The sequence below is a fragment of the Neomonachus schauinslandi genome, chromosome 9 (genome assembly GCF_002201575.2).
Source record: "Neomonachus schauinslandi chromosome 9, ASM220157v2, whole genome shotgun sequence".
Taxonomy (NCBI): domain Eukaryota; kingdom Metazoa; phylum Chordata; class Mammalia; order Carnivora; family Phocidae; genus Neomonachus; species Neomonachus schauinslandi.
In genome coordinates this window covers 50,589,117-50,616,677 of record NC_058411.1, presented here as the reverse complement: position 1 = coordinate 50,616,677, position 27,561 = coordinate 50,589,117, and the positions used below count along the sequence as shown (strand labels likewise).

Below are 27,561 nucleotides of genomic sequence, written 5' to 3'. Positions count from 1 at the left end.
TCAAATGACCTCAAGTGAAGTTCAATTCCTCTCAAGAACATTAGAAATCCAGCTGATTAATCATGAATCAAAACGCCTACTAGTAGCCGTAGGATTGCTGAAATAATCTTATACTATTATCAATAGCTAGACATTATATCATGTACATATAAATCAACAGTTTAAGGGTGACATATTGTAGTTTTCATTTATTTTTTCTTATATCAATTTTTAAAAATGTTTTATTTATTTATTCATGTGAGTCAGAGAGAGAGGGAGAGGCAGAGGCAGAGGGAGAAGCAGGCTCCCCGCCTAGCAGGGAGCCCGATGCGGGACTCGATCCCAGGACCCTGGGATCATGACCTGAGCCGAAGGCAGATGCTTAACCATCTGAGCCACCCAGGCACCCCTCTTAAATCAGTTTTGATGAAACATTTAACTAACAAAAAATGGTACCAATGTGGCAAATAAACGCTAAGATGCCTCCCAACGATTTCCACCTCTTAGCATTAACACTCTTGTGTGATTTCCTCCCATTAAGTGTGGGTTGGAATTATCAGCTCCGTTATAAGAAATAGAATAAGGCAGAAGTTAAAAGCCTTGGGCATGTATTTGCTCTCTCTCATGCATTGCTTGCTTTGGAGGAAGCCTGCTGCCATGCCATGAGACAGTCCCAGAGAGATGTCCATATGCCAAGGAACTACCTGAGAGAGCTGAGAGGAATTCAACAGCCAGCAAGAAATCAATGTCCTCAGTCCAACACTATGATGGAGTGAGGCCTGCCAGAAACCAAGTGAGCAGGCTTAAAAGTATATCGTCCCTAAGTCAAGTCTTCAAATTTGAGGGCAGTCATGCCTGACAGCTTGCAACCTCATGGGAGACCTTGAGCTACAGACACTCAGCTAAGCCACACCCATATTCCCGACCCACAGACACTGAGAGGTAAATGTTTGTTGTTTCAAACCACACAATTTTGGGGAAACTTTTTACATAGCAATCTATAAGTAATACAACGTATTTGACTTTATTTCAAAGAGGAATCTCTTTTCTAAGTAATGCATAACCAAATGCCCGTTATTGTATTAAAAAATCAGGACTCTTCTCAATGATATATTGAGCATTAGTCATAGTTTAAACAGCAGAGATTATGTATGGTTACTCAAGAAGGAATAACTGCAATTAGGCTATTAGAAACTCACAACAAATCATTTTTGAATCTGGATTTCCAAGAGAATGAATCAAACTGAGAATGTTATTTGTAAAACTAGTAACTATAAATGCCCCCAGGTTTCCAGATGAATGAGTGTCTTAGAATAACATCTACGAAGAGGGAAGGTTTCAGCTATAGGCAGCCTCTCCCTAATGAGGCCATTCATCTGGTCCTCACTGATGAGTCAATGTCTGGAACAGTCATTTTTGCCTAGATTTTAGTAAGCAGCATGATCACGCCCTGCCGAGAGGCACTCAAGTGACAGATCTGATACCTGCAAACTTCCACCATCCGATGAAACAGACACAGGCATCAAAGTGGCAAATGTATGAGAACATGGAAGAAGTGGAGAACTGTCTTCTTCCTGAAACAATCTGAATAAAACTGGCGGAAGTCAGCGGGACATTCATTGACGATAAAGAGGATAAGAATAACGTGTGTGAAGTTAAAAGTATATTAAAATTATCTTGGATCTCAACATAAATATGCAGAGGTTTTGAGGAGGGGCTAGCCTCATAAAAACAGAACCTGCATATTTTATTCATTAAAGTAATTCAAAATATTGATCTTGGAATTATTTATTTAAAAGCCAATTTAAAATAAACCTGTTCCAAGGTAAACTGGAGGGAGGGAAAGGAAGTCCAAGAAGTATATTTGAAATAAAGAATAAGTAAAACATACATCATCAGCTAATGGGAAAAATTAGAGTTGAGCCAATCCTACCTTTGTAATAAGATCGCAATCTCACAATATGTAAGATGGTTTGGGATTGGTGTGGAGATTTCTTTTCATAGGTTAGGCCCTAGTGAACCTAAACTAGTGTCATAATTTTCTATCCGCTTTTCCAGTCTATATTCTGATTCTCAGTGATTTTACCCACTCCTAGAAGATTTATTTTCCCAAATCAAAAATCTCATCATGCACGTCGTCTGCACAAAATCTGTACTGTCTCCCCCTACCACTAAATGAGCTAAACTTTCAAAACACTCCAGTAAGTCTCCCTGCAGGGTGGAGAAGCAGACAAACTCTGTGTCCACTTCCCAGATTGGTATTATGACTCCGCAATTTATCAGCTGTGACATTACGGCAAGTAAAGTGAAGTAAAATTCTCTGTATCAGTTTCCTTATCTATGAAACAGGATAATGATTTTAAGGAGCCACAAATGTTTATTGTGAAAATTAAAAGAAATAATCCATGACGTGTTAGGAATAGTGACCTGGCCCATCAATATTAGCTATTACTTTACTGTTGCTATTATTGCTGCTATTTGAGATTCAAAGTAGCCTAAGATTATGAGTGTCTACCATCTGATAGGAGATTTTATATATGTTACCTTATTTCACTTGCACTGCAAATTTCTGAAATAGGAATGATTAGTCCCATTCTATAGGCGAGGAGGCCACGATACAGACATTTTAAATGAATTCTCTAAATTCCTACAGTGACTGAGGGCTAACAGCCGCGTTCCTGCCCAGGTTTCCTGACTTCATGTGAAGGGTACTTTTGACTGCACAAGTTTGTCCTTCCAGATTTGTCACCTAGTGCTCCACTGTGAAAAACACTGGTTAATAGTGCTGGCAATGAGTTTATACCCCAGCATAACCAGTTACTTGCACTTCATACACACTCTCTGAGGTTGTGTTCTCTACTGTAAAAGATGAATGGGGGATGCCATCTTTATGAACTATTAAGGGGATTACTTCACTTAAACAGTGCGGTAGCTGGAATAGATCATGTGCACAATTTTATTAGTTTATATAATTATATATTTATATTTTTGGTTTTATTCATTTATATCAAAACACTTAATGTCCTCCTAACATCCCACATTTTACTTCCTCATTATCAGTGCCTTAATCTTCCCTGTGTTTATCTCTGTTTATTGAAAATGTACCCTTCTTTCATAGAGAAACATTTTCCGTTGTCCCTAAGCATTTCCTTATTCTTCAGCTAGATGCAGATCCACAATCCCTGGTCCAAATTCTGTGAGCGTAGATGCTTCACCATTTAGAATTTTGCCTTATTTTAGAAAGGTAAAGGAATATATATCTTGGATATTACATGACAGTCTCTGGAAGGATCTGGAACAGAATCTCATAATTAAACACAGTAATGTTTTTGCTGCAAATAGTATAAATGCTCACACTTATTTGGATAGATAAAGACTATAAATAAGTTTATATTAGCCCAGGTCATATATTCTATCATGCATCGCCAAATTTAATTAAGTTAAAAAATTTTGTGTTCAGTTTTTTTTATTTTAGAATTGTGCATAAAGAATTGTAGACCCATATGATCTCTCCCCACCTCCCGCAGGAGTTTTAATAGGTTCTTTCTTTTTTAAAAAAAATATTTTATTTATTTGAGAGAGAGAGAGAGCACATGAGAGAGAAAGAGAGAGAGTGAGAGAGAGCATGAGCATGGGGAGGGGCAGAGGCAGAGGGAGCAGCAGACTCCCTGCTGAGCAGGGAGCCCTAGGTGGGGCTGCTTCCAGGACCCTTGGATCACGACCTGAGCTGGAAGCAGATGCTTAATTGGCTGAGCCACCCAGGCACCCCTGCTAGGTTCTTTCTAAAGATTGTGCAGTATTCTATCCAGCATGATTATGTATTCACTCATCTTGGCCTCCATTACTGTACATGAGTCTCTAAGGGCAAGGAATGTATCTTCATCTTTGCGTGCTCTTCAGGACCCAGGATGTTCTTAAATCTTACTAAGTGTGTTAGGCATACTTTATAAACAAGAAAATATCATACCAGTATTCCAAATGTGTAGACAGTGCTAAAAGTATTTGTCTTGCAAAGATGGCAACACTCCTTTTCATGGTCATTAATACACGGTGAGTCATTATTCACACAAATTTCTTTAAAAAGAAGCAGCCTAAGTTATACTGGTATTAATTTCACAATAAGATCATAAAGAATTTAACCCATTGATGATTTGCCTGAATGCGGATTCTAGAAGGGGTAGGTAATGCTCCAAAAGTTCAAATTCTAATATAAAATTTGGAAATTAGGACATGATAGGGGAACATTCTTAGCATCTTACTTTGCAATTTGAAGGTAAGTCATTTAAAAGTCAATGATGATATTCTTTGACTAAAATTGATTTCATGCTGTGTATTTGTGAACCTTTTTCTTCTTAGTTATGATTTACTCTAGAAGGAACATAATAATTCTTGCCGTCTCACCTATATGTTGTCCATACATGTGATAAAAGAAGCTGAAACAATATGCAGTGTTCGTGGGGCCATAAGGGTTTTTAGGAGCTATGCTGAAAACAGGGCTGAGAAGTCGGGCCTTTTCACCTTCCAATCTGGGTCGAGATGTCTCAATGTACATATAAAAACCTTTAAAAAAACAATATAAAATGTTTAAGCACATTATTAGGTGACATGAAATTTGAAATCATTAAGAAGTTTGAGTTTTTATATGAAGTAAATTATAGATTCACAGGAGAATTTTGATCTCATTTATGAACTATTTATATATAATATAAAGATTAAATAAATGATCTACATAAAGATAAAATTGCTTAAATGTATAAAAACTTTAGACAAAACTGGAATTTTACACTTGAATTGTTAAAAAATTCCAATCTCTCAGCTATATATATCAGTGAGTTCTGAGAGAAGATTCATGTCTACAGACTTGGAAATTTCTGAATTATTGGTACTGTACATTAAAAATTTAATGTTTTATCCCATAATCTTCAACTCTATAGCTAAACGTTCTGTTGCATGTCATATTAATGGCATTGATTTCTGAAAGTCCAAGGCTGGAGTATGATTGTTAGAAACACAACATTTCATACCCTCATACCTTCTTTGGAGCCACTACGATCAGCATTAGGTCCTGTGTTTGGAGTATATTTTGTATTTCTTGTTGCAGTACTTTGCTTTGTCCAGTCAAAATTATCTGTATCATCTTGGGTGAACAAACAAATGTTCCCATCTTCAAATCCACAGTGAAATTCTCCTGTTAATGAATTTTCATTAAAGTAATTAATATTAATTAAATTAATATAAACACTGCAATATTCTTATAAAAAATTTTAAAACATTATACATATAGCAATAATAATGCAAGACTGTGATAGTGAAACCAGAGCCATGATAGCACACAAGATTATGACTAAACCTAAAACTAGTTCAATTTTAACAAAAAAGAAAAATAATCTTGATATATAAATCAGTCTCTTGGTTTAATAACTTAAACCCGAACCATTTTCCTCTGAAATATCCAAATAATTGAAATTAAAGAATATAATTCACACTTGAATTATGGCTGATGACTTTTCTCAACTTTCATTTTTCGAGTCTAGAAATAATCCAAACAAAACTGTCAATTACAAAATAAGCTTTATTAATTTATGTGACAACACGTTAAGGCCGTACACCTTGAGGATATAATTTTTCACACCATGTCTGGAGATGCTTTCATGCATACCCACGTGCAGAAATGGAAGTTTACTTAGGGGAAGATAATGGCAAAATATTTTAAAAAGTAATTATCCTTAAATTTTTTTTGAATGTGGATTTGGCAGCAGGTTAAAATTCACTAGACATAAAGTAATGAAAAGCCTTTATGAAGACTGGAAGGACTGAGATTTCTTGTATGCCTGCCACATGCTGAGTTCAGACCCAGCAAAAAGTTCAGAGAGAACTTTTTCAATGACGGTAGGAATAATGTTTCTAGGTATCAAAGGGTTTTCTTACTGGGATGTACCCTGCTTGAAATATAGGAGTAAATAAAGAAGATAATGTCAACTAGACACAAAGAAGACATGAACAGACATTTCTCCAGAGACATCCAAATGGCCAACAGACACACAAAAAGATGTTCAACATCACTGATCATCAGGGAAATGCAAATCAAAACCACAATGAGATATCACACAATGAGATGGCATTAAATAAAAAAAAAAAAAAGCATTGCCAAGCATGTGGAAAAATTGGAACCCTTATACACTGTCATGGGAATGTAAAATGGTACAGCCAGTAAGGAAAACAGTATGGAGTTCCTCAAAAATTACAAACAGAACTACTGGGGGCACCTGGGTGGTTCAGTTGGTTAGGTGTCCAACTCTCGATCTCAGGGTCGTGAGTTCAAGCCCTGCTTTTACTTTTTTACTTAAAAAAAAAAAAAAGAACTGTGTAATCCAGCAATCTTATTTCTGGTATATATCCAAAAAATTGAAACCATTATCTCACAAGGAGAAGGATGCACTCCTATATTCATTGCAGCATCTGTTGCGATAGCCAAAATATGGAAGCAACCTAAGTGCCCATCAGTGGATGAATGGATAAAGAAGATATGCATACAATGGAATATTATTCACCTTAGAGAAGAAGAAAATCTTGCCAATATGTGATGACACTGATGAACCTGGAGGACATTCTACTAAGGACATTATATTAAGCCATGTAATTATTCTTAGAAGAATTATGCTGCAAGATTACACTTATGAGGTATCTAAAATATCCAAATACATAGAAGCAGAAAGTAGAATGGTGGTTTTCAGGGGCAGGAGGAAGATGGAAATGGAGAGACATTGGTCAAAAGGTATAAACTTTCAGTTCAGCAAGAGATCTGCTGTAGAACATTATTCTGGGATAACAGTGCTGTATTGTATACTTAAACGTTATTAAGAAGGTAGATCTCATATTAAATTTTTTAATTTTTAAAAAATTTTTAAAAATTTAAATAATTTTTAAATTTTTAAAATTTAAAAATTTTTTTAAAATCACAATTTAATAAAAGAAGAGGGAAGGAAGGAAGGAAGGAAGGAAAGTAGGAAAAAAACCATTGACATGTACACATAAAAATAAAACAGAAGGCTTTCCCTTTGAATTTAAGTTTTTGTTTTGTTTTGTTTTGTTTTCAGATTAAAGACTTGCTGTACCTCTTTGTGTTTATTTATATTCTATATCATGAATAGGAATATTTACAGGGAATATAAGCATTTAGTGAATTCTAAATCAGTAAATTTCTGGATAAACAATATTCCATATAAACTATTTTTCAGCATATATTTATGTCATGGATCTTGTACTAAAGAAGACAGGACTACTTGATACTATCAATTGAGATCTAATGTTGGTGACAGCAGTGTAGCTATACGCATGGATACATTTCTTTAAATATCTTTTAGGCACAGTAAGAGATTCCTTTAGCTGCTACTTTGGAGTCAGGATAAAGCAATGCTTTATTTTAAATGTTTTCAGTTGTTTAATTACATATTGTATTCACACAAAGAAAATATCAAAAAACAAATGTAAAAATTAAGGATTTGTTTATAAATCTGCTTCCAAATCCTACTTTTTATGTCATTTAAAAGCATATGTGATGAATTTTTATACGACCACTTAAACATATCTTTTGTGTAATTTAGCCTTGTTTGAAAAAAAAATTGCCTACAAAAAACAAGAGTTTTTAAAACCTGAAAATTGAAGTCTTTCATAGTAAAATTAAGCAACAATACAGCTTATGAGAAGATGTGTCCATAATTTTAGATATATCTAAAATTTTTCATAATTTGGTTATTTTACAGAAGACATAAGTTTACAATAAATTTGAAGGAGACTTAAGACTCCAGTAATTCCCATTGCACAAAGATAAGTAAGTCATCTCCATAGTTCTTCGTTACTTCTGTAGACATCTTTACAGTGAAGAAACCTATTACTGGAAAGATTTTATAAAAAGTAGAAAGATAAAAGTGGGAAAAACTCACCATTTTGGACCATAATAATCTTATGATTATCCTGTCATTATATGTGGGGTAATTATGCAAAAGGCTATTCATCAAAAAGTTTATTGAAATAAGGAATATCTTGATAGTGAAAATGCCTCAGTCTGTAAAAACTTATCAAAAGTCTATGTAATATTAAATATTCAAAGATCTCATAAAATAAGAAAGTAATATAGTCCAGGATTTTCACAAAGATATGCAACTGAAGACACTTGATATTGAATTTTTCAGTGGTTTTCTAACTATAATACCATCTTGGTAGTTTCAAGAGCTACTTGGAAATAAAGAAATATATTTGAAATATTTTGTATTACATGGTCTTCAGAATATGCTTTATTTACCCCAATTCTTCTCACTACAGTGAAGAAAGACTAAAACTTGGGGAAAAGCAGCCTGATGCCCAGTAGTCCTCTAGCCCAATGACTCCCTCTTGTAACCACCTATCCTGTTTCTTTATTTTTTACTTTATGTTTTTAGCTTTACTGAAATATAATCGACAAACAAAAGTTATATATATTTAAGTTATATACAATTTGATGTTTTGATATATATTTTGAAATAATCATAATGAAGCAAATTAATACATTCATTACTTCACATATCACATAGTTACCATTATTTTCCTTCCTTCCTTCCTCCCTTCGTCCCTCCCTCCTTCCCTTCCTCCTTTCCTTCCTTTCTTTTTTTTTGGAGGTGAGAACCCTAAAGATCTACCCTCTTAGCAAATTTCAAATATACAATACAGTAGTGTTAAGCATAGTCACCATACTGCACAATAGATCTCCAGAACTCACTCATCTAACATAACTCAAAGTGAATACCCTTTGACCAACATCTTCCCATTTCCCCCTCCCTCTTGCTCCTGGCAGCCACCATTCTATACTCTGCTTCTGAGTGTGACTATTTTAGATGCCATGGAAATGAGATTATGCAGCCTCTGTCCTTCTGTGTCTGGCTTATTTCACTTAGCATAATAAACCAAATTCACCCATGTTGTCTCAAATGGCAGGACAGCCTTTTTAAAAGCTGACGAATATTCTGCATTTTCTTTATCCATGAATCCATTGATGGATGTTTAGATTATTTCCATATCTTGGCTATTGTGAATAATGCTGCAATGAACTTGGCATTGCAAGTATTTCATCAGTTGAGCTTTATTTCTTTTGGATATTTACCCAGAAGTGAGACTGCTGCATCATTTGGTAATTCTCTCTTTAATTTTTGAAGAACCTCCATACTGTTTTCTATAATGGCTGTAGCAATTTACATCCCCACCGACAATGTGCAATGGTTGGTTAAAGAGACTGTCCTTTCCCTACTGTGTGTTTTTGGCACTTGCCGAAAATCAGTTGACTGTAAATTCATGGATTTATTTGTGAATTTCCTATTCTGTTCTATCAGTCTAAATTACAGTTTTTATGCTAGTACCACACTCCTTTGATTAACTGTAGATTTGTGATATATTTTAAAATCAGGAAGTGTGATGCCTCCAGCTTTATTTATATATTACATGAGCTATTTGGGCTCTTTTATGGTTCTATATGAATTTTAAGATTGTTTTCTCTATTTATGTAAGGAATGTCACTGGCATTTTGATAGGGATTGAACTGAATTAGATCATTTGGGGAAGTATGGATATTCTAACAATATTAATTCTTCTAATCCATGAACACAGGGTGTCTTTCCATTTACCTGTCTTCTCTAATTTCCTTCAACAATGTGTTATAATTTTTAGTGTAGAAGTCTTTCACTTCTTTAGTTAAGTTTATTCCTATGTATTCTATTCTTTTTGTTGTTATTGTGAATGGGACTGTTTTCTTAATTTCCTTTTCAGATAGTTCATTGTGAATGTAGAGAAATGTCACTGTTTTTTGTGCTTTGATTTTGTGTCACCTCACTTTACTTAATTTGTTTATTATCTCTAACTTTGGAAGGACATTTTAGAGTGTGCTACTATGGTAAACTTTCTTTTCAGTTTTAAGTTGTTTCCTAGAGATAGTGAGACTGTCACACATATATATTATTTATATTATTATATTATACATATTAATATTTATATTATATATATGTGTATTTCATATATGTATAAACCATCTCGTACTTAGTATAAACCATAAGAAGTCCAAAATTTTTTTCCAGAAGTTCTGAATTTTAACAATTTGGACTTCAGAACCTAAAGCAGACCAAATACACTTTTCAAAAATTTTAAAACCTCTTTACAGAAAATTTCAACTCCGTTGCTGAGATACTTGCGAGACCTCAGAATTCATTTCAGTCTTATTTCAATATTTTTGTTTTCTTTTCAATTAACACAGTCCAATCACAGACTAAACTTCAGGTTTGGTCCAAAGATACCCTTCCTGAGTAAATCAGCAGTGTAAGAAAGACGCTGCCCATGCTTAATGGAGCCTGTAGGATATGGTTTTGACAACTAATCATCCTTCTTTTTAGTTCAAAATTTCAATCAAAAGAGTCTTTAAAAAACTATAAACAAAAGGCCTTCCTCTTTTAAATTTAAAAAGTAATTATTTTGAGTCTAATGAAGAATCATACTATGACAAAATTTCATGGACTTACTCTATATAGATATATTGGAAGTAGATACTTAGGATAAGTCAATTCACTTAAAAACTATATAAGTTGTTAAAATGCAAAAGAGGAGCTAAAATTAGTTTTATTTGCTGCCAATATGTGTCTCATATCACATGTATTATATTAAATATAATATATATTCCAATATATTCCTACAATCATTTTTTCTATAAAAAGATGTTTCAGATAAACCATAATTTATAATTAAGCCAACATATAGTCAAAAGATTTTTAAACTTTATTATCTAGACAATAATCTCTTATGGAAGAAATATTACTAAATGGTATTATAAGAATTCATTAGACATAATTATAAATAACCTAAGAAGTAAGATTTGGTAGCGTTTTCTTCATTTTAAGAAATCACTTACAATCCTATCAGAAGTACTTAATGTTTCTAATTTCATTTTTTCCTCATTGACTTTTTTTTCCTGAACTGCTTAATTTTCACTTTCTCTTCAGCTTCATTAATATCATTACCGGGAAAATACGTTTTAATGAAATGTGGAGAATAAATAGTAAGTATATTGTAACTAATTGAACAATTATAGCAAAATTATAGAAACAAAAATCAAGTTTGCCTGAGGTTGGGATGCATACAGGTTTAACTACAAGGCAGCAATACAAAAACTTTATAGAGATGATGGAACTTGTGATGATGGTTACGTAACTGTATGAATTGGGCAACACTCCTTACAGAAGTATACACACACAAAAATGTTAATTTTACCATATGTAAATTATGATTTGAAAAGCAATGACAAATTTTAAGACATTATACCAATTAATAAGATCTCAGGTAGAAGTAGTCTAACTGAAGGAAAGAAAAATTCACTTTCCATAGCAAAATATAAAAGAAAACATGACCTTCTACATGTTGGCCTATTTTCCTCTTACTGAATAATGTCTGGCTAATTTATTAGGAGTTTGAATGTATAATGAATGTGTTTGCTTGATAAAACATTTTTCGTTTATGTCTTTGGGACCTGGAGAGTTCTTTAACAGGGTTAAAGAAATCAATTAATAAGGGAGAAATGTATGTGACTGTCAATAACATAAAAATAATTACTTTCGATAACTTAGAAAAATCATTGTGTGATGTTTACTAAAAAGTCTTTATTCTAAACAATTCTAATCTTTTACCATATTGAACACTTAGTAAAAAATAAAAAAAGTACAGTCAATAGAAATCTTTAGTATAGAGAGTTATAATGGAAATTATTTTAAAAGTAGAAAATCCAATTCATTGTTTGACTAACAACAACAACAACAAAAATGCTTGTTGGGGAAGAACTGGGTAGCTATGACCTAAAGGATACGAGCTTTTAAAAGAAGCACTCAAATTCCAATTTAATGTTGTTCATCTCAAGGGCACATTTCTGGCTTCTGTAATGTTTGAATATATACTCTAGACACACTGAGCTTTGCTCAGTTATTATGGGAACATGACCTTCCTTTCCTCACCTTCTTCACCTAAGGAACCTCTACTCAACTTTCAGGACCCAGTTCAAATAGCATGTCTTTTATAAAACTTCACCTGACATAAACTTAATGGTACTTTTTATATTGCATGGAAGTCATCTGTCAGCAAACAATATCTCTACTATTTCTTTACATATGCATTTTTTCCCAGTAAATTGAAGCTACTAAAAAATTTTTCCTTGAATTGAAATATTTATCAACTTTTTCCTGTATCAAGTTTTAATCTTCCCATGATGACTCTTTTTAAACATATCTACTGAAATTATAGTCAGAGAATTTACCTTCAAAAGAATTATAATCAATATAGTAACTAAATAGCAATAGTACCCTGGGGAGAAGCCAGGGAGAACCTGATTTGGGCAATTAATTCATCTTGAAACTGTTGTGTATTTGTTCTCCTAAAAAATGATCATTGAACACCTGCTAAGTATAAGATGCTGTGATACACCAAAAGACAGTGAGATATAGAGAGAAATTAGAAACATATTTAGCTCTTAAGTATTTTATGACAAAATAAAAAATAGCTTATAACATAGATGAAGACAAGTTGTTTTTGGAAATCAAATGGAGAGAATACTCAGTGAAGAAGGAAGCATTTGTGCTAAACTTTATAAATTGAATCTCAAAGGGTTGAGAATATCCACATTAAAGGGTCATTGGTAAGAACAAAATGAACTGTGCATGAAAGCAATATGAAAACAGGAAAGATCCATGAACGTATTCAGTATTATAATCTGGATATGCAGAAATGGAGTAGAGGAGAACCTTGAGCAGAAAATAAGGTAGCAACAGGTTGTGTAGTTTGGTCTTGGGTTATATAATCAGTGAAAGGCCATTATAAGGAAGGAAACATAATAAAATGAGAAAAAAGACCTGCACAGTTTCTTCACTGAATGTAAGTAATGGAGAATATTGGATGGATGGGAGTAAGAGTGCAAAGGTGGCTCTCCATTCTTTTATTAGCCAAGAACAATATATTCATAGGCACAAAATGTAAGACAAAAATCAATCTTTACTCTAATGTGAAATATTCAAGAGGATGGTGAACAGACTATCTTCTTCATTAACAATGGGGATATAGACTAGTGATGTATGAAAAATCTTGATTAAACCATTCAAATGCCAACTTTGTAACTATAGTCTTTCATAACTGGAATATAGAAATTACAAAAGAAAATTAAAGAAACACATAATAGTAATATAAATGATATGCATTGCCACAAAAGAAAAACATAATCCTATAGTTAAACAAATAGCAAATGTTAAGTTGGAGGAAATGGGTCCATATTTAGGAAAACTTATAAAAATCAATGACCAATATTAAATAGTTTGTCTTTATAATCATATCCATCAAAATTTAAAATTCACAATTCATATTTAATGGTAGTTTTACTGTTTCTATGCCATTCCATTTTAACCCAAATATGAACAGTTGCTAAATAACCTTTATATGCCTATGAGTTTTCTACTTTTCTTAACTGTGAAATGCTGCACCATTATTAAAATAAACATATACTTACTCAAATGAGGATTAACAGGAGCTATAAGAAAAGCAAAAAATAATGTTAGCATGGCTTGAATGTCTTTTATAAATAAAGGTCTAATCAGTGTCTCCTAGTTCCTTATCAAAACTTAATGATCTTCCCCACTGTGACCATGGAGAATTATGTCTGCAATCCATTTTGTTCTAGAGGATTGAATAGAATCTACTTTGGAGCTCAGCAGTAACAGTCTCAAAGTACCCAAAAGATGAATGCTAAATAGCATGTGGGATTTGTTCATTTTCCAAGGAACAGAGTTGCTGATTTTTTATATCTTAACCAGTGCAAAAACCCCCAGAAATCAAACTCAGGCTGACAGTAGGCCAACCTATAATCTAGATGTTTTAACAATGAAAGCAATTATCCAACAGAGATTACACTTTAGTTTTTTTCTGTTATCTACTTCTGGTGAAAAGAACATGGTGTATATGAAAATAAAGCAAATCTTATATGTTTTTACATGCACCCCAAAACAAATAGCTACACCAGTGCTGCTTTGTTTGATTACATGAACACACACACACACACACACAGATGGTTTTCAAATAACAAGCAATACAGTTGTGTTTTTGTGCACTAGAAGACATATTTATCTCAATAAACTGTTTACAATACAAGTGACAATTGATTTCTACATGAAGAGAAAAGAATACATTTTACTAAAACAACAACAAAAATGTATCTAATCTAACAGACAAAATGGTATCTGTGTATATTGGTTCTTTATTTATCACTTTGAAAGAAAATTTCATTCTGGATGAAGTAAGCATTTGTTGTGGTCTCGCAAGATTACAATAGGCAGTTAATCTAACTTGCAGAAGTTCATCTGCTCTGTTGTTAATTCCTAGTGTTTTCCATTAACCATTTTTTTTAAACTTGGACTTTACAAATGAAGTATGATAGATAGTAAAAAATGCATACCCGTGCACAAAGCATGTTCATAGTAATTGTTACATTAGTACATTGAGATCGACTTTAACAAAGCGACTTTCTCAAATATTTTTACTATTTCTTACAGTAGACAATTTCTATTACTTTGTTTTTCTGATTCTGTTTCCCCATTGCCAATTATGAAATAAGTAGAGAGGGGACTGTATATCCACTAGTTCCACTGAAGTGGAGAAAAAAATACTAACTTTTTCTTGCAAAATATCAATATATTATAATTTGAAAATTAATTAGTAAAAATGAAAATCATTTCATAATTGATATGGAAGTTTAAAATTGTCTATGTATTATCTCACAAAGAGGTAAGCATCTTTGAATTCTAATTTGATTCTAAAATATATGTCACACCTACAGTTAACCTCTGACCACACTGAGTTTTAATTGAGTCTTCTGCTACAATATTACTAGTCATCAAATTCACTGTAAGTAGCTGATTTAACCATGTGAAAACTTCCATTCTAAATTCTAAATATTTCAGTGAGCCCATTTTTTTCTTTTTACAGTTGAACTTTCGAGTGTAATTTTTCATAAATGTCTAGATACCATTTAAGTAAACTTTACCCAAGCCTATATTAAAGTAATTTTAATTAAAATGTTTAAGATTTTAATAAGTATGCCTAAGAATGTAAAGATAATTAAAGCCTTTGAAACTACCATAATATCTATTTTCCAGATTTATTTTTCATTTTACTCTGTTGCCTCAGAGTTTTCAGTAAAACTACTGAGCTTATAAAGATTTTTTTCTCTAGTTCTCTTTAAGAAAAGTCACATAATTTTTAAACATAGCAAAGCAACAAGGGTCTTCTGCCATGAAAGGGTCAACTAGCCCTAGTTCTATTCAGAGTTTGTCATTTCATACTTGTTTAATTCTGCAGGACACTGAAACTTTCAAGGTCCTAATATCTTCTTTTTTTTTAAAGGAATGGATATTAGTGCATTGTTTCTAATGCCCCTTCATATTGAGTTGTCTACAGTTTTATAACTCAAGGGCAGGGAGCATGAAACTTAGATAAGAGGGGATAATAATTCATATTTTATAAAATATAAAATTAAACTTTAGAAAAAATATACTGAGATGCTATCTAATTGTGTGCCCAGTGGAGGTAATTATAGAATAACAATTGTTATTGTCATTAAATTTTATTTATGGCTATCAAATACTAATATTTATATTATTAACAAAAAAGGTATATTTTAAAGGAACCACATTCAAGAAAAGATGTGCAGTGATTCTAATGCTTTTACAAATGTTTATTTTTAAAGGACCATATTCAAGAAAAAGATAGTTATTCTAATGCTTTTACATCCATGATCTTCTATTAATATCCTACTCCACATTGTATATCATCTTTTTTAATGAAAACTGAATATATCTAATTGATAAGAAGAGAGTGAAAATAAGTGATTTCATGTGTAAAACAACTCTAATGCGATTTTAATAATTTCACTGTATTTTTTACTTTTGATAGTATTCAGTTTACCTCTTAGGTAGGAAAAACATGCTTAATGCTAAGCTGAATGGAGAACTCCAACTGCAAAAAACACATTCTATTATTTTTAAAAATCAAGCCCAGTAATCAATGATAAAGAGAATAATATTTCACTAAAATAATGAAATAAATATGAAATATTTTGCCAATGATTCATTCAACCCTGAAAAATATATTGACAATTCTAGAGGTAGTCACTGAATATCATAAATTTCAACTGAAAAAATTCATATAAATTTCAATTGATAAAATATTAATCTGTTTCACTAACACGCACACAAACACACCCACCTACATTTAGATATTTTTAACATTAGCAATCTAAAAGAAAAAATGACTAAAAAAAAAAACCTAGGATGTACTTCAACAAGCTGCAAAACATCTATACAATGGAATATTAAAGAATAAAAATAAATGCACTATCAAGCCCCAGATATGGAAAAACTTTAAAGGCATATTGCTAAATTAGTTAGTTTGAAAAAACTATATGCTCCATTATTCCAACTATACGACATTCTAAAAAAGCAAAATGATAGACAATAAAAAATTAGTGGTTGTCAGGTTTGGAGGGGACAGGGATGGATGAGTAAGTGGAGCAGGGGATTTTTAGGGCAGTGAAACGATTCTGTATGATACCGTAATGGTGAATAAAAAATATCAACTTATCAATTCATATAACTGTACAACATAATAAACACTAATGTAAATTACTTGCTTTAATAACGATATGTCAATATTCTTTATCTTCTAGTAGTTTAGTAGTTTTATGTTTTACATGTAGATCTGTGATCCATTTTCAGTTAAATGTCATGAAAAATATAAAGTTCTGTATTTAGATTCAATATTTTGTATGAAATTTTGCTAAAGAAATATGTTAATAATATGGGAAACTGTGTTGGGGGAAAGGAAATATACAGAAGCTCTCTCTACACCCTGCTTGATTTTTTGTAAATCTAAAGATGCTTTAAGACATCAAGTCTATCAATTAAAAAACAAGCTTTGATAACATTTGCTAACTTTTTGATGTAAATTTTAAAGACATCAAGAATTTGAAAAAAATGCGAATAATTTTATCATAACATGGGATAGAGGATAAAGTGACATTGTTGACATTATCACATTGATTCAATGTTAACTAAAACGTTACTCTACATTTCTACATTTTTCTTAAAAGATTTTATTTATATATTTGACAGAGAGATATAGCGAAAGATTTTATTTATATATTTGACAGAGAGAGATACAGCGAAAGATTTTATTTATATATTTGACAGAGAGAGATATAGCGAGAGGGAACGCAAGCAGGGGGCGTGGGAAAGGGAGAAGCAGGCTTCCCGCCCACCAGGGAGCCCTAGGCGGGGCTCAATTGATCCCAGGATCCTGGGATCAATTAAGGCAGACACTTAACAACTGAGCCACCCAGGCACCCCTACATTTCTACATTTAAATAAAATATTACAACTTATAATGATTAAGTTTTCTGGGTTTGTTTGTCTGCTGGGTTTTTTTTGTTTGTTTGTTTGTTTGTTTTTTGGTCACTTGGCTGATGATCCAGAAGATCAATATGCTAAATTTTAGTTTTTTTCTAAATTTAAGATAGCTGTAATGTACATATTCCAGACAGTTTAATATGCAAATAAATACTTTTAAATAAAAGACTACTTACCACTATATTTGATGACACGAATTGTTGAATCTCCTTCGCCAAATTTGGTGAGAGGAGTTAGTCGGACTTCATAAGCCTCTGGTTTAATTAGCTCAGTCAAGTTATATGTAATTAGTTCTCCTTTTTGAATATTTCCATTTATTTTAATCTCCTGCTCCCACCAACGCTGCTGTCCAGCCTGAAATCAAAAGAATTATGTAATAATATTCCCAGTATTTTCTTCAGAGATACTGTGTTCTAACAAAATGGGCAAAAAGCATTCTGAAATGTTATTAAATAAGAAAATACGTTATATGATTACATTTTATTAAAGTTCAAGTTTCTATAATAAGCAACAAATTCTGTAGATGTTTCCATGCAGATGTTTGCAGATAATTACCAAATTATCACAGAGTAGTTTGGCTGATTAAACAGGTTTAATATACCATTTTATTAAAAGTCAGAGGATAAAACAATAGTTTTGACTGCAATCTCAATCCAGAGGTTTGCAGAGATATAAGTTTAACTACATTTTTTATTCTTTTTTTAAGTTTTTATTTAAATTCCAGTTAACATAAAATGTAATATTAGTTTCAGGTGTACAATACAGTGATTCAGGGCTTCCATACATCACCTGGTGCTCATCATACAAGTGCACTCCTTAATCCCCATCACCTATTCAACCCATCCTCCCACCCACCTCCCCCATGGTAACCATCAGTTTGTTCTCCATAGTTAAGAGTCTGTTTCCTGGTTTGCCTCTCTCTTTTTCCCCTTTGCTCATTTGTTTTGACTCTTAAATTCCACATATGAGTGAAATCATATGGTATTTGTCTTTCTCTGATTGACTTATTTCACTTAGCATAATGCTCTCTAGCTCCATCCATGTCATTGCAAATGGCAAGATTTCATTCTTTTTTATGGCTGAGTTAATATTTCACTGTATATATACCACATCTTCTTTATAGTCAACTGATCTTTGACAAATGAGCAAAGATAATACAGTGGAGCAAAAACAGTCTTTTCAGCAAACTGCAATGGAACACTGGGCATCCACATGCAAAATATTGAATCTAAATCCAAATTTTATACTTCTCATGACATTTAACTGGAAATGATCACAGACTGACATGTAAAACAAAGAACTACAAAATTCCTAGAAGATAACATAGGAGAAAAACTAGATGACTGTGGGCTTGGCAACAACTTTTTAGATACAATACCAAAAGTACAATCCATGAAAGAAATAGTTGATAAGCTGGACTTCTTTGAATTAAAAATTTCTACCCTACAAAAGATAGTATCAAGACAATTGAAAGAGAAGCACAGACTGGGAGAATATATTTGCAAAAGACACATCCAAAATACATAAAGATCTCTCAAAATTCAACAATAAGAAAACAAATATCCCAGTTAAAAAAATGGACCATGGATCTTAACAGAAAAGATGCTCCACATTGTATGTCATCATAGAAATACAAATTAAAACAATGAGATGCCACTGCATACCTATTAAAATAGTCAAAATCCAGAACACTGGCAACAACAAATGTTGATGGGGCTGTGGAGCAAAAGTAACTTTCATTCATTGATAATGGGAATGCAAAATGTTATAGTCAATTTGGAGGATAGTTTGGGTTTTGTTTTGTTTTTATTTACAAAACTAAACATACCTTTACCATATAACCAAGCAATTGTGTCCCTTAATATTACATAAGGGAGCTGAAAACTTACGTCTGCACAAAAATCTGCCCATGAATGGATGTCTATAGCAGCTTTATTCATAATGGGCAAAACCTGGAAGCTACCAAGCTGTCCTTTAGTAGATGAATAGACAAAAAAACAGTGCCACAACCAGACGATGGCCTATTACATGTGCCAAAAAGAAATGAGTTATTAAGACATGAAAAGACAGAGCAAACTTAAATGTGTATATTAAGTTAAAGAAACCAATCTGAAAAGGCTATATAATGTATGATTCCAACTGCATGACATTCTGAAAAAGGTAAAACTATAGAGATAGTAAAAAGATCAGTGGTTGCCAGGAGTTGGGGGGAGGGAGGGATATATAAGCTGAACACAGAGAATTTTAGGGACAGTGAAACTACTCTGTATGATGATACCATGGTGGATACATGTAATTATAAACCCACAGAACATACAATACCAAGAATGAACGCTAACGTAAATTATGGACTTTGGCTGATAATAATGGATCAGTGTAGGTTCATCAATTGTAACAAATGTACCACTCTGTTGGGGGATGTTGTTACTGGTAGAGGCTATGTATGTGCTGGAGCAGGGGGTGTATGGGAAATCGTTGTACTTCTGCTCAATATTACTATAAGCCTACAACTACTCTAAAGGAATGAAGTTTTTAAAAAAACCTATTGTGCCACTTCATAATTTTCTTTGCATACATTTTCAGTTTTCTTTTATTCATATAAGTAGTGTAAGTATAGTTGCCTTATAATATTTTTATATCTGAAGTCTATAGTATCCTTGTTCTTGGCACTTTTCTCTGTTTTATTTTGTTTATTTTTAAATGTGTGTTGATCATGTAACTAAAAATACTATTACTGGGGGTTCTTTGCTGCCTAGGACACAGTTAGAGATATACCTTTGTTTCTGACATCCTCCTAAGTGCATCAACAATACGGTTCACTTGTACTTTCGTTTTAAACCCTTTGGTGTCGGGGCGCCTGGGTGGCTCAGTCCTTAAGCATCTGCCTTCGGCTCAGGTCATGATTCCAGGGTCCTGGGATCGAGCCCTGCATTGGGCTCCCTGCTCCGCGGGAAGCCTGCTTCTCCCTCTCCCACTCCCCCTGCTTGTGTTCCCTCTCTCGCTGTGTCTCTCTCTGTCAAATAAATAAATCTTTAAAAAAAAATAAAATAAAATAAAGTGGAGATGATCCCTTGCTTTAGGCAGACCTTGGGTTTTGATTCCTGTTTGATCACTACTACCGAACTATAAGACTCAAAGTTCAGGTTTGTCTGGGCTGGTGAGCAGCTGAAGGCAAAAGCAATTTGGGAGGGATATTCCAATTAAAATACTTTGTGTTTCCATTTTTCCTTACATTTTTACCTGGTGATAGATATACACATACATACTATATAATTAAATGTGCATATATATTTTTTCATATATTTACATATTTGCTTATTTTCTGAGGCTGAGTTAGTCTTAATTATATAGCCCAATCTGTTATATTTCTGGATATGTAAATCTCAAATACATGCAATTAACACAGGATAGAAAAATGACAAATAAAATTATGGAATAAAACAGAAAGCCCATGTCTATATTTGTGGGGTTGTTCACATAGAAGACAGAAAAGATTTATCATCCAACTGGTTATGTATATGGAAAAAACATGAATTTGATGTCTAGCTCACATCTTATACAGAAAAAGTCTCAGGAAGGGGAGCTTGGGTGGCTCAATTAGTTAAGCATCTGCCTTCAGCTCAGGTCATGATCCCAGGGTCCTGGGATCGAGTCCCACATCGGGCTCCCTGCTCAACTGGGAGTCTGCTTCTCCCTCTCCCTCTGCCCCTTTGCCCCGCTTGTGTGCACACGCTCTCTCTCTCTCAAATGAATGAATAAAATCTTTAAAAAAAAAAGAAAAAAGAGGAAAAGTATCATGAAGGTCAAATGAGACTTAAATTTAAAAAGCAAAAGTTAAACTACTTAGAAAAAATACAGAAGAATGGCATCATGACTTCAAGTAAGATAGTGCTTTCTTAAACAGAATAGAAAAACACAATTAGTAAAGGAAAAGATTGATAAATTAGCCAATCTTAAATTTGAGATAAATATTAAATTTAAAATTTTGCTATAAAAAGTTCTCATTGGTGTTCCCCACTAAACAGCAAAAATAAAGGCAGATGTTTGAAGAAGATATTTAGAACATGTACAGCTAACTAGATTATATTAATACTCTTCTAACTCAGTAAGAAAAATAATTCAAGAGCAAAATCAGACTAATAGGAACAGGTATTTCATAGATGGAGAAACCCAAATAACTAATTAAAGAAAAGTCTCAGCCTCACCATGTACCAAGAAAATGGAAATTAAAATCATAATACCATTTCCCATCATCAGATAAACAAAAACTTTTAAAATAACAATATTAAAGCTTGATGTAGATATAAAACAATGAGAATTTTTATACGTGTCAAGAATAGGGAGGGTGAGTGGGAGGATGGGTAAGGCTTGACTCCACTTAACAAGTAAGGAGTTAGCTTGCAACAGTGTTACAGATAACTGGCAGAAGACTAGAGACAACTAGGTCAAAGAAACCGACTCAGGACACAGCATACAGCAGAATCTTTACATTCACACTGGTTCCCCTTGTCTCCTAAGTCCCACAGGGGGGGGATGCACAAGTGCCCACATGGATTTTGCTCGTGCCTTGGGTTCATATTACAGCTGGGGGATGCTGAGCTTAAAAAAGCTTAGTATCTCTTTCTCTTTTCCCCCTTTGCTCATTCATTTTGTTTCTTAAATTCTACCTATGAGAGATACGAGAAATATGGGGTATTTGTCTTTCTCTGACTGACTTATTTTGCTTAGCATAATACTCTCTAGCTTCAAACCAAGAAACAGACTCCTAATGCTAGAGAACAAACTGATGGTAACCAGAGGGGAGAAGAGTGTGTGGGGGGGGGGGACAGGTTAACAAGGTGATGGGGATTAAGGAGGTACTTGTTGTGATGAGCACTGGGGGTTGTATGGAAGTGTTGAATCACTGTATTGTACACCTGAAACTAATATGTCTGTAATGTTAACTAGAATTTAAATAAAAACTTTAAAAAAGAAAACTTAATATTTTATGACTGACAGTAACAAAACCTGCTCAAGCATTACTGAAGAGGGAAACGTTATATTTATTATACTGGACGTTAAACAGACTTTCCTCTGCTCTAAAGGGAGACAATATCTCTGTTTGCTAAGGATGCTTGCTCTACAAAGGACCTTGAAAAGATAGGCTGGAATAAAAAGACAGTTAGTGCTTCTGCATACACGATATGCAAAAAAGCAAGACATCCGTGGGAAACTGTCTTCTAAAAATATAGCCTTGATGACTACGAAAACTGAAGAGCAATTTGGCAATAAAAACAATATTACAATGAGAACAGATAAACTCTTGCATTTGTACACATGCAAACAGAAATAGTCATGGCATAGAAAACACAGAAAATGATCTAAACCTCAATAAGAGATAAAATAATAAAATTGTAGACTCCTCATAAAATGTAATACAAAATTTAGTATGAAAAATGAACATAAGCTATATGCATCATCATGGACCAATTTCACAAAAGTAATATTGAGCTAAACTTAATTTTGAAACAGGCATATTATAAAAATCAAATTCAGAGTATGTATTTTGAAGAGGGATGCATGGATATGTATTGGGTATAAAGAAATGCAAAACCTAGTAAATACTAAGTTCAAAATACTGGTCAGGTGGGTTAGGAAAGCACCAAAAGAAGATGCAATTGTGAGGGGTAAACAAAGGAGTTCACTCTATTTGGTGATTTTTTTGTTTCTTTAGATTGGTAATAGATATACAAATTATGATGATATTATTTTTGTGTATGCTTGAAATATTTCTCTTTGTTTTTCAAAGAAAGGACTGTAAAATAAAAGTTAGAGATAGGCAATGGTGTTGTCTCGTGTTGTTTCCTACATCTACATCTGTGGCTACTCCTTCTCCCTTTCTTGCTGGGCTGCTTTGCCTTTTCCCAAGTTCTGAATGTTGATGGTCTCTAGAGCTTTCTATGCTGTGTTTTTTGATACTCTCCATCAGTGGTTCTCACATTTAGGCATGCAGGAGAATGATGGGACGATCTTGTTTAACAAGTCTTAAGTACCAGTGTTTCTGTTTTAATAAGGTCTAGTTCAAAATATAATTTTTCAATGAGTTTAGAAATATAATTTTTAAAAACCACCTCTTCCTTTATAAGACAATTTATTATTTAATTCATTTTTAAAGATTTATTTATTTATAATTTTTACTTATTTTTAAAAAGATTTTAGTTATTTATTTGAGAGAGAGAGAGAGAGAGAGAGAGAGCACGAGTGGGGGGAGGGGCAGAGGGAGAGGGAGAAGCACACTCCCCACTGAGCCAAATCAAGAGCCACCCAGGTGCCACTACAAGGCAATTTAGATGCAGATGGTCCTGGAGCTACGGTTGGTGAGGCACAGCTCAGTGTTGCTAGACCACCTCTTTGACGCCAGTAGCTTCTTCTAACAGCTCTACATCGATTAGTGCCTAACTTGCATCTTTAAGTCCAGTTAAAAACAAAAATAATAAAAACAAAAACCAAAAACCACTATATCTATTAGTCCTTATATGTACCAAGCTCTATGTTAACTGTATTATACTTGCTATATTTAATCTATCACAGCCCTTAGTAAGTAGAAACTAATACTAGCCTTGTTTTACAAATAAGGAAACTGAGGCAGAGAGAAGTTAATATAACTCTTCTAAGGTCATGTTGCCAGAGAGTAGCAGCTGCAAAATTTGGTTACACCCAAAATGACTCTTTCACTCACCACTTTTTCCTTGCTTCCCCGGAATTTATTGTTCCTTTACTTTTTTTTTTTTTTTACCAGAGCCTTTATTTATTTAGGTACAATACACTTATAGTACTTTTTTTTGCAAATAGATTATAAGCCAGAAAAAATTTCTTAATAATTTTTATACCTGCAGTATCTGGTCATTAACTTGATAAAGATGTGATCAGATTAAATTCTAGCACGTAGTGTATATTTAACTGGCCTCCAAGTGATGCAGCAGGAAATCCAACTTACCGATAACCACATACAATCACTGAATTTACATACATGGGTAAAAATGGACATAAAACTTAATTGCACAGAAAAGTATTTTACTCATGCATAGTTGATACTAGACACCACAAAGTTCCTATTAGTTCTGGAGGCCAAGTATTCTATAAAATAATAGAATGTAAATGACAATTTCTTTCACTGCTTTTAGATTTTTAACTAAAAGCAAAGTACTATTATATCAGAAGATAGAAAAAAGTAGTTTAAAAATACAAAAATATATACAGACTGATTTGACATTTAACTATTGTCTAAGGACAAGAAAGTTTAAGCAAGGTGTACTTTTCTGGATGTTAATATAAGTTCAAAACCACTCAATATTTGTAGTATATCCCAAGGGAGGATTGTAGGTATTCTGTTGTTATAATGAGATGCTCTCCTCAAGTAATTTTAGTTGGCAGATACAATGATGTTGTTACTTATTACAAATTCTAGAGTATATAACTTCATATGTGTATTAAAAAAGCAATAACTTTGATTCCAAGTCTTTAATTTTAAAGCTGTAATTGAAGTATATATTTCAGCAGTTGAGGAATAAGCAATTAAATATTTCATACTGTATCTCAGTGAGCTGTGCAAAACGTAAAAATGTGAAATTAAATGCAGTGTTTGCCCATACACAAAAGAAAATGCAACATTAGTCCACTGTTTGGAGGTAATACCACAAAACCCTCAGAGAACGTGGCACCCCAACCGTGAGTGTACCCCATATGCATGTTCATATGAACGCAATGTGTTAAAAAATTCTTACCATTTCAAGTTTTTAAAACAATTTCCATTTAACTTTTACTTTTCCTAAGGGATACACTCCTTTCAAATGATTTAGGGAATGGCCTCAAAACCTAGAAATCCCCTACAATGAAGCATTTTATTAAAGGCTGTGATTTACTGTTTTTACCACAGAAGATAGCTAAAAAGCTATTGTTGAAAAGGTTTCAGAAGGAAAAAAACATATTAATTTTTTTTTAAGATTTTATTTATTTATTTGACAGAGAGACACAGCGAGAGAGGGAACACAAGCAGAGGGAGTGGGAGAGGGAGAAGCAGACTTCCCGCGGAGCAGGGAGCCCGATGCGGGGCTCGAACCCAGGACCCTGGGATCATGACCTTAGCTGAAGGCAGATGCCTAATGACTGAGCCACCCAGGCCCCTTTTTTTAGTTTTAAAAGGAATAAAATTAGCTCCTTTAAGTAGAAGTCTGCAATGAATTCTGAAATGTGGCTGAGGAGGGGGAAGCTGCTGTCTTTTCCTTTTGGACATAAATCTCTTTCAGCATGGTAATGAACTCCAATGAAAGGTACTGTGTAAGTGAGAACCTAAAGGAGAAGAGAGAGTACACCAATTGAATATAAGACATATACATGGTTTATACCATTTATTTTGATGTAACCTATAAGAAAGATACAGCTAGGGGCACCTGGGTGGCTCAGTCTGTTAAATATCTGCCCTCGGCTCAGGTTGTGATCTCAGGGTCCTGGGATGGAGCCAGGCATCGGGGCTCCCTGCTCAGCAGGGAGTCTCCCTCTCCCTCTGCCTCTCCCCCCTTCTCGTGCTCTCTCTCTCAAATAAATTAATTAAAAATCTTAAAAAAAAGATACTGATACACCCATTTAATTGGAAACTTCCATTCATGTTTACCAGCTACATTGCTAGTAAAAATAACAGCTGATGTTAAAAACCCAGGTATTACATACCCGAAATCACATACTCTTATGATTATCCCACAGAGTCTAAACTAGCTAAGATAACATTTTGATGAGTTAAAAGCCAGATGCCTTATAGCCTCAAATAAAGGTGACATGGGCTTTAAGATGCACTATTATTTTAGTAACACCTTAGGGAATAAAGGGTTAACAAATAACGTGGCATTAAATGTACCTTATTTCTATTTTCTACTAATTATAGTATATATTTATCCTTTAATTACATACTCTTTCTTCCTTCATTTGTACAATGTTTCAGACTCAGTATGAAATCTTTTGAATTAGAGACACTTTTTCAACACCCTTGAAATATTTGGTTTTTCAGACTTTGCTCAAGAATATTAATGCCTTTGGAAGTGACAGTACATTCTTTTAGATATACAGATGTTTAATAGTTTTTGTCTACCATTCCTCTTCGGAAGCTAGCATGCTTTTTTTTTTTTAAAGATTTTATTTATTTATTTGAGAGAAAGAATGAGACAGAGAGCATGAGAGGGGTGAGGGTCAGAGGGAGAAGCAGACTCCCTGCTGAGCGGGGAGCCCGATGCGGGACTCAATCCCGGGACTCCAGGATCATGACCTGAGCCGAAGGCAGTTGCTTAACCAACTGAGCCACCCAGGCGCCCTAGCATGCTTTTTCTTAATTGAATCATGTTTGGTGAAAGTTACATAGCTTTGTTTGAAAGCTAGGCTGAAGCGTTCAGCAGACTGATTTGTAACTAGTCCTTCAACAAATTGCATCAGGATCTACTGACTGAAGATACTGTGTTGTCTTCTGAGGTATGTGGGCAGCACCTACTGCTTTTCATTGCATTTCCATTGTTACAAATGGGATAGGTCATTGCCAACTACATAGTAGTTTTTGTCTCTCGGTATATAACACACTGCAATAGTAAAGGCTTTTTAGAAAGTATGTAGGGATCCGTGTTTAAATCAGAATTCAAAGAATGCCAATAATGCAACTGTGGTAACAATCAGATTGACAGGAATCTATACAGAGCAAAGTCTGTATCTGGATAGACTATACTGTCTTCTAAATTACTTCCTCTATTGCCTAAATGCTGGCAAGTTCATTTTAATAACTACCATATAATGGATTCCAAATATGGAACATTAGGAAGGTGGAGTGGGGAGACAATTGAGGAATTATAGCAGTGCTGTCTTTCAATACAGATGGCCTTGTATTTCATTGTAATCTTATTTGGTAAAAATTGAGAACAGCCATAATGGCACTAAAATCTTTTGACGTGAAAATATATTCTCATAATTTAACATAAGTAATGCATGTATTTATGTATATTTTAATTTCAGATTTATCCATAAACAAAATAACAGATGCTACTTAATAGTGACCTCAGTTAAT

General features: G+C 33.5%; 1 protein-coding gene across 1 annotated transcript in view; it reads right to left on the bottom strand.

Moving 5' to 3' along the window:
• Nucleotides 1-27,561, bottom strand: part of MDGA2 (MAM domain containing glycosylphosphatidylinositol anchor 2) — an 802,844-nt gene that overhangs the window by 26,689 nt on the left and 748,594 nt on the right. Inside the window, exons 11-14 of the mRNA XM_021701373.2 lie at nt 17,660-17,837; nt 13,535-13,555; nt 5,012-5,167; nt 4,381-4,539 (exon numbers count right to left, since the gene is read on the bottom strand). Coding sequence (XP_021557048.2) covers nt 4,381-4,539; nt 5,012-5,167; nt 13,535-13,555; nt 17,660-17,837 — 514 coding nt within the window. The remainder of the gene's footprint in view (nt 1-4,380; nt 4,540-5,011; nt 5,168-13,534; nt 13,556-17,659; nt 17,838-27,561) is intronic.